Raw genomic sequence first — 14,633 nt, 5'->3', positions numbered from 1 at the left:
TTATATGAATATTTTTATGTACGGTTAATATAATCCTACCCAATAATTTTTTTTTTTTTTTTAAAAGCACTAGATGATAATATTATATTATATTCTCCAAGGTCGATTTCGTGTTGGTTTCCCAAACACATTCACTTGAGATTATTACGTACTATATATATATAGATAAGATGAGTTTCTAATGCCTGTATTAACAAACCAATTTATTGCAGACCATTTATGAACGATATATAATATAATGAAGCTTAATGTTGAGTTATATAATTTTTCGAACAGTTTTGCACTTAAAATTTTAGTCTTAACGTAATTTTAGATTTGTAGATAGTTGAAATGTTTAAGAGTAATAAACTACAAACCTTTATTTTTTCAACAAATTCTTGACCATTATGAGCTAGAATATAGTTTGTTACAAGCAGTAACATTCGTGCTTAAATTTAAAATAAATACAGTTTTACATCGTAAGAATCCATCTGAATGTGTTTAAGACATCGAAAACTCCTAGTGTATTAGATATTTATATTTTTAAATTTAATTGTTTCAATTATTTTTATTTATTTTTTTTTTTCATACAAATTATATCGTTACTATAGTAATCAGTGTGAAGTTTAACGATTTATTATTTATTACCAAAATATAAATAGTTTTAATTTAAATATCGTTTGATAAGTTTTTTAATATCTCTACGTATATAAGTTATAAAGGAAATAATTTTTATCAAATTCATCAACCATAAGTGTAAAAAACTATAAAGAAAAAGAAAGTCAATATGGATGACTGAATAATAAAAAATACGTGAGTACCATTATTATACAAAGTAAATCTTGAGAAAAAAAAAATATAGATCAAATATATTTTTTAGAAACAAATATATTTCCTATTTATTTTAGTTAAATTTTTGGTGACTTTCCAAGTGATTGGATATAATTTAGGTATTGATTGCTTTTATATTAGTTGAGTATTTTTTTCAATTTTTTGGAGATATGGTATCACTGGGGTAGCGAGTGTGCTGCCCTATGGATCTGGCATGTCTTTTTTCATTAATAAGAAGGCGTAAATTGGTAGGAAAATTATTGGTTGGAACAAACTGACAGAGTCAACAGCAGAATTAGTTACTATTTTGGTAAAAATTTTCGTTGCTATTTCAATTTCATGATGATATTTGAGAAATATATTTAGGTTGATACTGTTATCTAAATTGGTTTGAAAAACATTTAATTTGATCGGCCCTTCAGTAAGAGAATGTCTGATTGATGTTCGAGGGATTACACCAACAGTGAATTTGATTGGAGAATGGTTTACTCCACGAGTTTGAAATATATGTGAAGAAAAAATCGAGAATATTTCAGGAGTATTGATTACACTAGGAACATTCGTTGCTTGAATGGATGATTTTCGGCAGTGACGCCCACGTAGGGTACCAAGTGGTGCAATTGAATTTATATTTTGTAGGTCCCGGAGCCTATATACATTTGGGGGCCCCACTCTTAATATTTAGATCATTGAATAAAATGTAAAGAGTTAACAGTGTCAAATATGCAAACAAATATGAATATATGATAATTCATATAGATAACTATAATAATGTTGATTGTGTTTGTAGTTAGTGTCAGAGCTTAGGAAGCCTCCCCAAGATTATAAGCTATTACGTTAATATTTTCTGTAACTAATATATAGAAAACAATTATGATAAATAGATATATTTTGTAAAACAAGTCAGTACATACTAAATGACTTAAATTAAATTACCTATCAAAACTTTTATGGATGTTGTAGTAATATCTTTGTAGTTTTTAATAATTGACAGTTATTGTATTTAAAAAACTGACCAGAGTAATACCAACAGGTAAAGATTTTTTTTATAAAATTTTAAATTCAAACATCTATTCAAAAAAATGTTATACATGAATTTTCAATGTTTTGAATGCATTTAAAGTAAACATGCATTAGAAAATCAATTTAAAAAAAATTATTTCAATCAAACGAATATGCTCGTATGCAGTGGCGCACACCTCACGGGTCAAGGGGGTCAGTCAACCCCTCGAAAAAAATTGGGTGGTTAAAAATATTTGCAATTTTCAAAATTTTATTTCAATTTCGAACATGTGATTGGACTTAAGCTTATGCCTTGAGTGCTAAATTCCACTAACTCAAGCTAAAAATTACATTTATTAGAGTTTATTTGGTAATGTTTATGGGTAATGGGTGGGTGATCGATATTAATATAATATGTTCCACCTATGTCGGTAAGAATGAATGTGCACCACTGGTCGTATGGATGTAGACCAAAATAAATTTGGAGGCCCTATAATTATAGCTGCACTATTTCATGTAAAACATGTGGGTGTAAATAATTTTTGGTATGGAATTAATAAATTGTATTGAATTGAATTTGATATAAGTACATAGGAGCCAGCATGCGCAGTACTGTTAAGGTTATCAGGTTAATACGGTGATACGGTGTATAGTTATAAATTTTGAAATTTAATTCAGCAGTGAAGTACATTTCGGCCAATAGGACCATCGCACAGTGGTCTAAAATTGAAAAAGGTGGCCAAAAATGTTTAATTGTAACAATTACATTTCAATGATTTAGTTTTAAAAATGTATTAAACACTTCTTTTAAAATTATATAGTATAAAATTTTTTTAAAAATATTCATTTTTACTTATTCCAAATCTATATTTATGTTGAAAAATGTTTCTTTTTTATTTAAAAATATCATTAATTTTGTACTAATTATTAGTTAATTTTAAACGACTCTTGGTTAAAATTAATCTTATCTTTGGATGTATTATACATATATATGCTGTCAAATATTTATATTTGTTATTATAACATTAAACTATGCGTACGACTTTGTAGGTCGTTGAATTCAATTTATTACTGATAGACTATTTTTAAGTAATTAAGACTTTTACGATTTTTAAGTTATTTATTCAACAATAGTCACGCTCATATATACACACAATAAAACTAGATAATATACCGAAAACGTTCATGTGTAGATTAGTTCATATCTGCTTTACTTTTGATAAGACATTATTGAATTTGATATGTTAATGAAATCGATGACATACTTGAATAGTTGTATTCGCGCGTTCGATAGTGTTATTCATTATGACACGGTCGTGTTTCACGGGTACTGCGATCTTACCCATCACACCCCTTTGCCTTGATATCATCGTACGTTTGATTACCAATCGGGACACCAAACTTTATTGTAAGGTGCAGTAGGACACTAATTGTGCATTAGGAACAACAAAATGTGCTGTAGAATTAACGAACATGTGCACTTTATTATTATAAAAGACGATTTGACCGTTCATGAAATATCAATAAAAATAAATTAATTATAAACATGACGAATTGTTTGAATATTAGGTTAGTAAAACCGATGTTGGCTACTTCCACGTCTTGTGATTCATTATCTGCTTCATCAGACTCAGTAAAATGAGCGTGGAGAGTGTGGGGCGAAGCCTCCTTGTAACATATATTTTAACTGTGCAGTTGGAAAAAATTCTTACAATAAAGCCTGCGGGACATCCGATTGATTAAAAGAACCAGTTCTGGGAAACGGCGATGTATCATGAAGCGTTCGCGGATGGTGTACCGACCGCCGCAAGCGATCGGCAAGCTTGTCTGCCTTTAACCATCTTCTTGGCACTTTTAATAAACTGTATCTTTGCTAATTTGTTGTAATTTCTTTAACATTTTAATATTTTAGTAAGTTTTAAATTTAATTTGTGTGTGTGGTGATTTACTGTGACATATAATATGGTTCTTAAACCTGTTATCACTCGATTAAATGTCCATGAATATATTATTGTAATATAAAATATATTATTATAACAAAAAATGTAATTAAAGTAATCAACTTACAAGTGGTTAGCTATACATTAAGAACAAAATATGATTGATCATGAAAACATTTTTTTTCCTAGATTTTTTAGCTGCAAAATCATCAATTATTGAGTCGAAATTAAGTTTTGAAGTCATTTCATTTTCTACGGATAACATTGCTAATCCAGATAATCTGTTTTGTGTCGTTGCATTCTTCAAGTATATTTTTATAAGCTTTAGTTTTGAGAATGATCTCTTAGCACTAGCAGAAATAACTGGAATCGTCAAAATGGTTCAATGATTCGGGGAGCAACTGAAATATTAGGAAAACAACTACGAGCTTTTTTTGTCACTTCCAATACTTGCTTGCAAATGAAATCGTAATGATTCCCTTCCAGTAATGCAATTACTTATAATTATCGGGAGTATTGATTGTAAAATTCACATTAAAATCAAAATGCTTGCCCTTAACGTACGCCTCCGTGTCCTTAAAACACTTACATCCAATAAACCCACTCCTTTAAACACAAAACTATTAACGTATAAATCCCTACTTAAGCCTATGTAGATCTACGGCATACAACTTTGGGGCAATGCTAAAGAAACAAATATCAATAAAATCCAGACATTTCAAAATAATATCCTTCGCAAAATCACAAATTGCCCACCCTATATTTCAAACCTAACATTACTCATATCTAAAAATTAAAACCATCCATGAAGGAGCAGTAAAAGATTCCACTCAAAACTTCCTACTCATATCAATCTCCTCATATCCAAGCGATCTTCTAAATGATTAAAAAAATAACAAAAACGTTAGGGTAGTGTTACCACTGGGTAACTCTTCCCATTAAACTTTCATGTAAAACTTTTCTTCATCACATATTTTTATTGTTCCAATCAGGTTAGTATAAGAGATTGTATTTCTTAAAAAAAAAAAAAAAAGATTTTAATAATATTTCTAAAAGCTTTATAAATACTCGTAAAAAAAATAACTTTATTGGTAGAACAAAACATATAGATAACAACTTATCATTCTAAACCGGTATAATTTATTTACGAAATACATTTATTCGATTGCTCGAAAAATTACTTACGTTTTTAAATAATTACCAATGAAAAAAAAAATTGGGTACCTTTGCAACTTCTATGTTCATGAACGAACTATGATGTGAATACTATCATAGATAGGTTCTAAATAAAATAGTACAACTCGAACGTACAAGCCGATGTTCGTTTATGTTATTAAATTAATTATATAAAGTAACAACAATAATATAATATAAATGGTATATTATTGGTAATTTATCATCTCCTCGATTTTGGGGCAAAAATAAATACCATTACTAAAAATAAACTATCAACACCACCGATCAAGACAATGTAAATTATGTCGACTAGGTACTCGTCGAGACCATGGCGTTAAACGTGTTAAATATTTTGAGTTAAATAATATAGTTAATTTTAAGTAATTTTACTTAGATTATGAAAAAACTTTTGGCACCCCAGTGTTCATGGCACCCGGTGCACACGCACCTTTCGCATTCCCCTGGGCACGGCCATGCTTATCAGTGTTGTAAAAAGTACTTTTAAAATTATATTTAAATATAGATACAAATACATCCATTCAGAATGTATTTAAATTGCATTTCAAATACTTTCAGGAAAAAGTATTTAAGAACAAATATAAATAATTACCATGTGTTTAAATACTTTTCAAATACTGTTTTATCTTTCTTTTCTACTAGTCGGTAAGCCAAATTCATTTTGTGTTCAATTAATACACGTCATATCGATTCGAGTCATTAATCCTTATCCATCATTTGGATATTTATAAGTCTGTACGAGAACATTCTTCCTCCCGGCTTTTGACTAATTCGTGTGACATATACCCGTACAAAAAGGCTGTTTTGCTGTCGTGTGCGTGCTCCCGTGCGGTACGGACCTCTCGCACGGTCGTGTGTTTTACCAGCATCCTGCTTTTTTCGGTTGTGTCCATCGAAGACCGTGTATCTTTGTCTTGCCGGTGTGCGTGTTACCGCCGGGTATTGTCACGGCTGGATAAGTCAAGCTGCGTGGGCGTCATCATTCCCTTTTTTTTATCACCGCTTTGGACGTGCTGCCGAATCCAGTCCAGTTGTATCAGTCGCGGACAGGTTTCTTTTCTTTTTTATTATTGTTGTATTAACAAATATTATTGTATTATTGCCGGTACGGCGTCTCTGTTTATATATTTTGTATTACGTTTATTATTAGTATTATTAGCTTTATATTTCCCACCCCATGGGCGCCCGTCCCTAATGCTGTATGTCATTAATATTTAATTTTAATAGTACGTCGGCTCTTTATGACCCGTCATTTAACAAAAAGGCACATTCTTGTTTTCTTATTCGTACTAGTCACCTGTTCTGTCATATAAAATCCATTTTATTCTCTTGGAGTATTTTGGGCACGTTTTGCCGTCATTCGTGTCAACCTCACGATAAGGAACCCGTTGATAAAACATTTTGTAATAACTAATTTTAAAATATCATGTTACATTCAGCTAAGTATTATTAGAAATTCTTGTATCACATTCTTAATTCTATTATACTGAAAAATGAGAGTAAATAAAACTTGTTTTATAATAATTATAGCGATTCTTTAATATAAAGAAATAAAAAAATTGTTGAAGAGGATATATAGAGTATTTAAAACAAATCATTCTCAAAAATTTTTGTTGCACTTTAGTAACATAGTTTTTTCAAAGTGTTCATCATCCATTTTTCCTCCTTTTTTTTTTTTGATAAAATAGCTCTCCCAACACTAAATATTCGTTCAACCGAAGCACTAGACGGCAGTGGAGTATTATACTTGATAAAAACTTTCTTCAATATGGGAGTCGAATGAAGAGTTTCAAGTTTCTTTGTTGGACTTCTTTTTATGAAGTCACCCAATTCTGCTTAGACAGAAATGTTTTCAGATTTTTTTTGTGTACAAAAAAAGAATGATATGTTAAAATTGTCATCATTGTCACTATCAACATCATGTTCACTTATGGGACTGTTTAAACATCCATCTAATGATTCACGTGTATGAGTCAACATAAGAGCGTCTCGCAAAAAAAATACTGCAGTATTTTCTTGTATTCATTAGCTATCCATGCTGTTTTAAAAAATGGATGTGATGTCGCTGAAATGATGAGGAATTCAGCATTTAAAAGTTGTCCAAATTTTTTATCAACTCCTTCATAAAGAGAAGTTATTAAAGGCTGAAAATAACACATGTCTCTGTTTTTTAGTTTTTCAAATTTTGAAATTAGTTCTGTTATAGTGGGCCTGAAAAAATAAATAATTTGTATTGGAAACAGCTATATTATGCCAGGAAATTATAATATTCAGTAATAGATTCAAGTTTTTACAATTATTCGTTTTTAAATTACATAATTTTTTTTAATATTTTGAACAATACCTGAAGGATATCAAGTGAAATAGCTAGGGGCTCCATAGCTGTGCAGTATTCTTCGATAAAATTAGAGTCACTCTTTTTAATTCTTAAGACTTTAATTTTGTCACACATACACACATAGAATTAAATTTAGAAGTACTTGACCTATAACAGCTAAGAAGAAACTTCATACTATCATATAAAGAATTCTACCAAGTAACATTTGATGTTTTGAGATATACATCTATATAATTTTTTATTGTCAGCAACTTGAGTATAACGGTTCTGCTTATTGAAAATATCATTTATTTTTGCAAAAGTTGATTGACTTTGTTTTTTATAATGGTTACAGAATAATGCTGTTTCTGAATCCTATTAAATAATGTAATAGACATTAAATTATAAAGTGTTTAATATTTATTTTATAAATTCAAATTTACTTTTGTCACTACTAAGTTAAGGGTATGTACTCGTACAGCACAGTGTTGGTGTTTTGGTAGACAGTATGCCTCTATTTAAAGGTAGGTGTATTGCTGATAGAGTAATAAAATGGATAATTAAAAAAAATAAAAATAATACGTATAATAATATACTTTATTAGTTAATTTTAGTATTATTATTTTTAATATGATTTATTTTAACTAAAATTTATCTAAATTTAGTTTATTTGACCGGAAACAATTTTATTTATTTTAATGAAGCCTACATTATCTATTACATAAACTTAGTACTTGGCTATACATTTTTTAGATTGAATCTTCCGGCCAAGTAAACTAAATTTAGATAAATTTTAGTTAAAATAAATCATATTATAAATTAATAATACAAATAACCAAATTTTATTAATTTTGAATTAATTACTATTACTAATATGTACATTTTACATGTTAGACCATTTACTTAGATCCCACCTTATATTACACATTTTATATCATTTTTTTTTTTTTTACTTGGCGTTTTTTTACACGGAGTTGACGAAGTGTTTTTGTTGGGATTTAAGAATCTTAACTAGATCTCTAGGGATCGTACGATTTTTTAACGTACTTTTAATACTTAGAAGCATTTTTTGATGAAATCAATTTCGGAAAAGTCGGACAGATATTTGCTTTATAACAGACAAATTTAGCGAAATACGTGACATATGTACGCTGTTAATGCTATGCGTGAATACACAATCATCATTTATGACATAAAAATCACATTTTTCGTTTACAGATGAAAAATCTTACATTAAATAGAAGAAATATAAATTGAACAAAATGTCAAGAAAAGGTGTGTTTAGGCAAATATTGGCCACTTTAATTGGTAAGATATTACCATAAATATTATTATTTAATTTTCTAAAAATTAAAGTATTAACTAAAAATTAAAACTATAAAGAAGGCTGAATAACAGTTACTGTATATACGGTAACTATATATACTGTATATATAGTTAATTCAATATTGATGAAACAGAATTATATGAGGGAAGGGTAAATATTGACAATATATAAATAACAGTGATAAACAAATTTTGATTTAATTGGTGGGAAAAGTATCGATAAAATAAGTAGAGATGAGTTGTGGTGTTAGCTGGAAATAATATGTATTTTACGTAGTAGGAAACAGTGCCAGATTAAGGGTCAATTCCGCTCTGGAGAAAATAATTTTTAACCCCTTCCCCACCAAAAAAAATGGTTTAAATGAGACAAAAAAAAAAAATATTCCTGTGTATATTATAATTTAATTAATTTAATTTGTATGTATAAATTAATAAAATAAAATACTATCATAAAATATAACTATAGTATATGTTAAATGTCACAGAATAGTTTTCCAAAGAATTTTTTTTAAATTAATGGAAAATAGTCACAAAATACAATGATAATACTAATAAATTGATTCAAAATTATACAAAAAATAATTTAAGTGATTTTTAATATTAACGTCAATTAACAAAAAAACCTAATGTTATTTATTTTCTTTAAATCTATTTTTTTTCTTCTAGATTTCATATTTGCAAATTTTTGTGTCAGTTCTTCCCACTTCATTTCCTCAACCAAATCAGATTCTATACATAAAATTGATAAATTGGAAATTTTTCCTTGTATTAATGATTTAAATAATTTTTTACACGTTTTTAAACAGAAAAAAATCTCTTGCCACTTGCATAATTCTTAAAATTTTTCGATATTAGGAAACGATGCCTCAAAAGACGATGTTTTCAGGCATTATTCGCACTATAGGTGACGCAACAGTCCGATCACGCTACATGCTCAGTTCGGTGAAATATTGTTTAACTAATTTTAAATTGGAATGTTTACCGATAACGCTCACGTTATGTTGGAATTACCATCAGCTATCAAGAAACAATATTCGGAGGAACAATTATCGGAGTGATACCTATTCATAAGATAAATTATCAGTGTGAATTATAAACATTCATGTGCCAGTGGACTTGCGGTGTTTTTGATTTTGTAAATCTGGAATTCCACAGTACGTGGCGCGGCGTGGCTCGTGTCTTCCCAAGAGTTGTTGGTCTTTGGTACTCGAGTCAAAGAAGACGAAGCTGCGCTCGCACTCCATTCAAATTGCATGAAAAAAAAATGTCCGAATTGCATGCCAGGTCTTAGAGGGTTCTGTCTGAATTGCATATCATGCAGTGGCGGATTTAGCGTTTTGGCGCCCCTAGACTTAATCTCTCTAACCCCCCCCTCTATCACTCTACTAAGGAACCAACAATGTTTGGTCTAAACCCTTCTTTTCAAATTTTATTCATTTTTTTAATCAAAAAAAAGTATAAAATATAAAACTTCTAAAAATAAAATATTTCATGTCTATTATTTTACTTCAAATACCATTATTACCAATACAAATAAACAATGCTTATACAATCACATAACGAAAATATAAATAGCCAGATATTAAAATACCTATACTCGGATAGTTGATGTTCCCAATAAGTACATAGGTACTAATAAGTTATTAATTATAACTAGTAACTATCTGTAATTATTTTATTACAAATTAAATATTTTCAAATTGTAATAATAATTGTAATATTCTTACTATAGCCTATAAGTACGCATCGTACAATGTACATATTAATATATTATTATAACTTTTTAAAATTATTTTTATTCATGTTTAAATGACAAATAAAAAAAAATATATTAAAATAAATATACCTAATAAGTCAATAATAACCCTTAATTCTCTAAAAAAAAAATCCGCCCTAAGCTATAAGCCTTTTAGCCTGCCCTCTAATCCGCCACTGATGCCATGTCTTACAGGAGTCTATCCGAATTGCATGCCACGTCTCAGAGGTGTATTTCCGGATTGCATACCGGTTTGATTTTAACAATTTTTTATTATTTATTTTTAATATCCTGGGATGCTGTATCTTATCAATCCATTTTCCCTCTCATTTTGACATCAGTTCTACCTTTCTTATCTATAATAGGTAATATTTCAGAAATTACATCATACAATTTTAAAGTTAAACGTCTATACTCTATATTTATAGTCAATATTCTATATCGATATAATAATAGTGTTATCTGGTATTGGACATCATCAAATGTCTATACATACGTACGTATACGTACCTATAGCTTAAAAATTAAATTTTAAAAATTTCTAAAAATAAGCTAAATGCTAAATTTCCCAATCACATTGCAATTTTTAAAAATTCAACCAAACACATGACACCCCGGCATAAAATTCGGACAGACCCCTGCAAAACGTGGCATGCAATTGGGACGCACCGCGCGCTCAATGCTCTCAGTTCCTTAACCCGATCTAACGTGTTCCCATTGACGTATGTGGCTCGTGTATATTGCGTGTGAATAAAACAAAATTAGTAATTTTTTCAGTCTTTTTTTAATTTTTTTTAGTTTTATTTATTTAAATAATATTGTATAAAAATATGGAATGGTCAAACGAACTTCTTTGGAGTTCATGAGCTATATGAACAAAAACCTTGTACCTGGAATCTTGAAAATCCACAAAATATAATTCACAATGCTGATTTCATGATTTCATGATTCATAAAACAACATTTTAAAAAACCTGTTAAAATTTCAAAAAAATCACTGTACACTATAATATAATATGTCATAGCATTCGCAATTTCTTCTTGATTATTCATTTTACGAAATTTAAATTAAAAAATCTCGTATAGATTTGGTAAAGTTTAGTTACAATTTTTTATTTATTATCTATTTTCCATTTCACAGCCATAGCTAGTCATTTAAAAAAATATTTTGAATTATTACAAATGTTACAAATTCATCTGATTGAGATTGTCTATACTTAGAGACCTAGCAAAATGACTAGACTGTCACCGTAATGTTACCGTTCAAGTATGAACGACTCGGGACCGAAATTTAACCGTGACTATTACGAGATCGGACCGATACGTTACCTATATAGTGAATAGTGCCTCAGTGTTCTTAGTTGTGATGTAAAAGTTTTTTTGGTTTTTGACGGAACATTTTAAACATACATTTTGAACTGTACCAAATCTTCTACAAAATCTGTTTTTATATCTAAAGTGTAAAATTGAACAATTAAGAAAACAACAACTAAAAATCAAATCGGAGATAAAAAAAATACTATAAATTATAATAACAGGTCTACCAATAAAGCATACATAAATGACTTCTGATACAAAAGTTGCACACTGTAGAAAACCCTATAATATAATATATTATATTTTTTTTTCTAATCATAATCAAAAAACTTTTTTTGAAGCAATTTTATTTATGCCAACCCACTAAATTTTCATTCCTGGATCTAATGCTCCTTTTGCACCTATATTATAATCCAGCCCTAATAGGAAAGAAGGTAATTGACTAGTAATTGACGGGTGAGTTGGGATATTTCAAAGAAAATATGTGACAACAAAAAACTTCCACGTAATATTTGTAAAGATAAAATAGTTAAAATTATTTAAAAAGGTTAACTTTTTAGCTTATCCTGACATTTAAATGTCACAACTGATTTCTTTACCACATAAACTCGAATGTATAACTAAAACCAAATACAAGAATCCACAGCACAGTTCACTACTATAGTTAATAAAATGCGGTTTTTTTTTAAAAAAAGCATTATTTACATTCCAACCTAATAGGCAGTACAAGTTAGTTTTTGGTGATTATCTATATCATGTCAAAAATAAAATAAAAATAGTAATAATAGTAATAATAAAATAATCATGATAATGTTAATCATGCTTCCATCGTTGCCGCGGCAGCCACGACGTCGATATTGATCAGCGGCATGTGGTTAGGATGGCCCAGCTCGGTGGTGGAGAAGTTTATCAATCACGAAACGGACGTGGAGGTGAACATGAACGAGCTGTCATGGATCGTGTCCATGATGGACCTAGGCAACGTGATCAGCCCACTGATAGCCGGTTACCTGATGGACCGAGTGGGCAGGAAGCCGAGCACGGTGATGCTCGGTCCTCTGTTCCTGGCCACGTGGCTGCTAACGCTGTACGTGCCGACCACGTGGTCGCTGTACACGGCCCGGCTGATGGCGGGTATGGGCAAGGGCATATCGTACACGGTAGTGCCGGTGTTCCTAGGCGAGATAGCTGGCGTGAACATCCGCGGGGCACTGGGCAGTGTGTTCTGCGTGCAGCTGCACTTGGGCTTCCTGATCGAGGCGGTGGTCGGGCCGCTCATCTCGTACCGCGCGCTCAACGCCATGTCGGCCGTGGTGCCGGTTGCGTTCCTGGTGGCCGCGGTGTGGCTGTCCGAGTCACCGTACTACATGTTGAAGCGCGGACGGTCGGCGGACGCGGCCCAGTGCCTGCAGTGGTACCGGTGCGACGCGGACGCGGACGTGGACGCAGAGCTGCGACGCATGGATGCAGACGTACGCCACGAGATGGAAAACCCTGGGTCGTTCCGCGAGCTGTTCACCAGCCGCAAGGACATGCGCGCGCTCGGCATCGTGGTGATGGCGTGCGTGTCGCAGCGCGCCGGCGGCATCAGCTGCATACTCGCGTACTCCGCAATCATACTTCCCGAGCCCGCGCCACTAATGGGCCGCTCTGGCTACGTCACGCTCTTCGGCGTGGCCCTTGTGGTCATCAACTTGGCGGCCGCCACACTGGTGGATCGATGCGGCCGCAGGCCACTGCTGTTCGGCTCTGAGGCAGCTATGGCCGCAATCACGGCCGCGTTCGCGTTCTACTACTGGCTGGCGGCACGCGGCGTCGACGTGTCCGGGCTCGCGTGGATGCCATACCTATGCCACGCGTCGTTCGCGGTCGCTTTCGCCGCTGGCGTCGGTTTCGTGCCCGTCGTCTACCTGGGCGAGATGTTCCCCGTCAACATACGTTCGCACTGTTCCGCAGTCGCGTCCATTACGCTTGCCTTCTGCTCGTTCGCCACCAACAAAATGTTCCTAATCGTGTCCCACCGGTACGGGACCCACGCCATGTTCTGCCTGTTTACCGTGGTCAACGCGGCCGGCGCTGCGTATACTTACCGGTACGCGATCGAGACCAAGGGCAAAACGTTCGCCGACATCCAGCGGCTGCTGCGCGACGGCGACGACGGGGTCAAAGACGGCGGTCAACACCGTGCCTAGAGTGTCAAAGACCCAGTTGCAAACAAATGTACATGGGTCCTTCTTTCTTGAGATATATAAAAAAGTCGGACTGTCTTCACATTATGGGAATGTTTGACTCCTTAGATGGGATCGTATTTGTGGATATATTGAATTTTTAAGAACCGATAGATATTTTTCTCGCTGAAACAATTCTATGTAAAGCTTCAACTTAGTAGATATACAAGATCACAAATGTATATTGGGTAGATTTTACAAATAAAAAACTTATAGAATAAACTAAAAAGATAGATAAAATATATAATATGAATATATGATTATTGATTTTATAAATATGATTTAAATAAAATATAAAACTAACAATTTTAGTTAACACTAGAAATCAAAATTAAAATAATTATTACTATTATTGTATTATTATATAATAATATTATACCTATTTCATATTTCATAATATTTAAGTATTAAAAAAAAATTTTCTTCCGAGCTTTAGCATTTGCAAAATCAGTAATAATCTTTTCAATATTTATTTCATTAGTGCGACTTCTTTCAATACTTAACAGTGATGTACTACTCAATCTTTTTTTGGGAGTAGAATTCCTCAATTATTTTTTTATCGATTTAAGTTTGGAAAAAGATCGTTCAGCTGAAGCCACTGTTAAAGGAATTGTCAAGAAAATTATACAATTTGTTAGAACCAGGTACGTATTTTAAAGGGGCGAAGGGGGCGATCGCCTCCCCCCCCCGAATCCGTATTTAAGGAATTTATCATATATGAGATAAAACTTTCAATTTTTTTTA

At 31.9% G+C, this 14,633-nt stretch overlaps 1 protein-coding gene across 1 annotated transcript; it reads left to right on the top strand.

Moving 5' to 3' along the window:
* The first annotated feature begins 239 nt into the window (after nt 1-239).
* Nucleotides 240-13,952, top strand: LOC112681837 (facilitated trehalose transporter Tret1-like). The gene is made up of 3 exons (XM_025552149.1): nt 240-792; nt 8,482-8,571; nt 12,505-13,952. Exons 2-3 carry the CDS (start codon nt 8,526-8,528, stop codon nt 13,851-13,853), a joined length of 1,395 nt encoding a protein of 464 aa, XP_025407934.1. The 5' UTR covers nt 240-792; nt 8,482-8,525; the 3' UTR covers nt 13,854-13,952.
* Nucleotides 13,953-14,633: the final 681 nt, after the last annotated feature.

The sequence above is a fragment of the Sipha flava genome, unplaced genomic scaffold, assembly GCF_003268045.1.
Source record: "Sipha flava isolate LNK unplaced genomic scaffold, YSA_version1 197_pilon_pilon, whole genome shotgun sequence".
Taxonomy (NCBI): Eukaryota; Metazoa; Arthropoda; class Insecta; order Hemiptera; family Aphididae; genus Sipha; species Sipha flava.
The sequence above is the reverse complement of the archived record's forward strand: the minus strand, read 5'-3'. Positions and strand labels throughout refer to the sequence as shown.

Bases quoted from the DNA above. Each gene is read 5' to 3' on its own strand.
- LOC112681837 (XM_025552149.1), top strand. From the start codon at position 8,526: ATGTCAAGAAAAGGTGTGTTTAGGCAAATATTGGCCACTTTAATTG. The intron at 8,572-12,504 runs GTAAGATATTAC...TTGCCGCGGCAG, and splicing joins AATATTGGCCACTTTAATTG to CCACGACGTCGATATTGATC.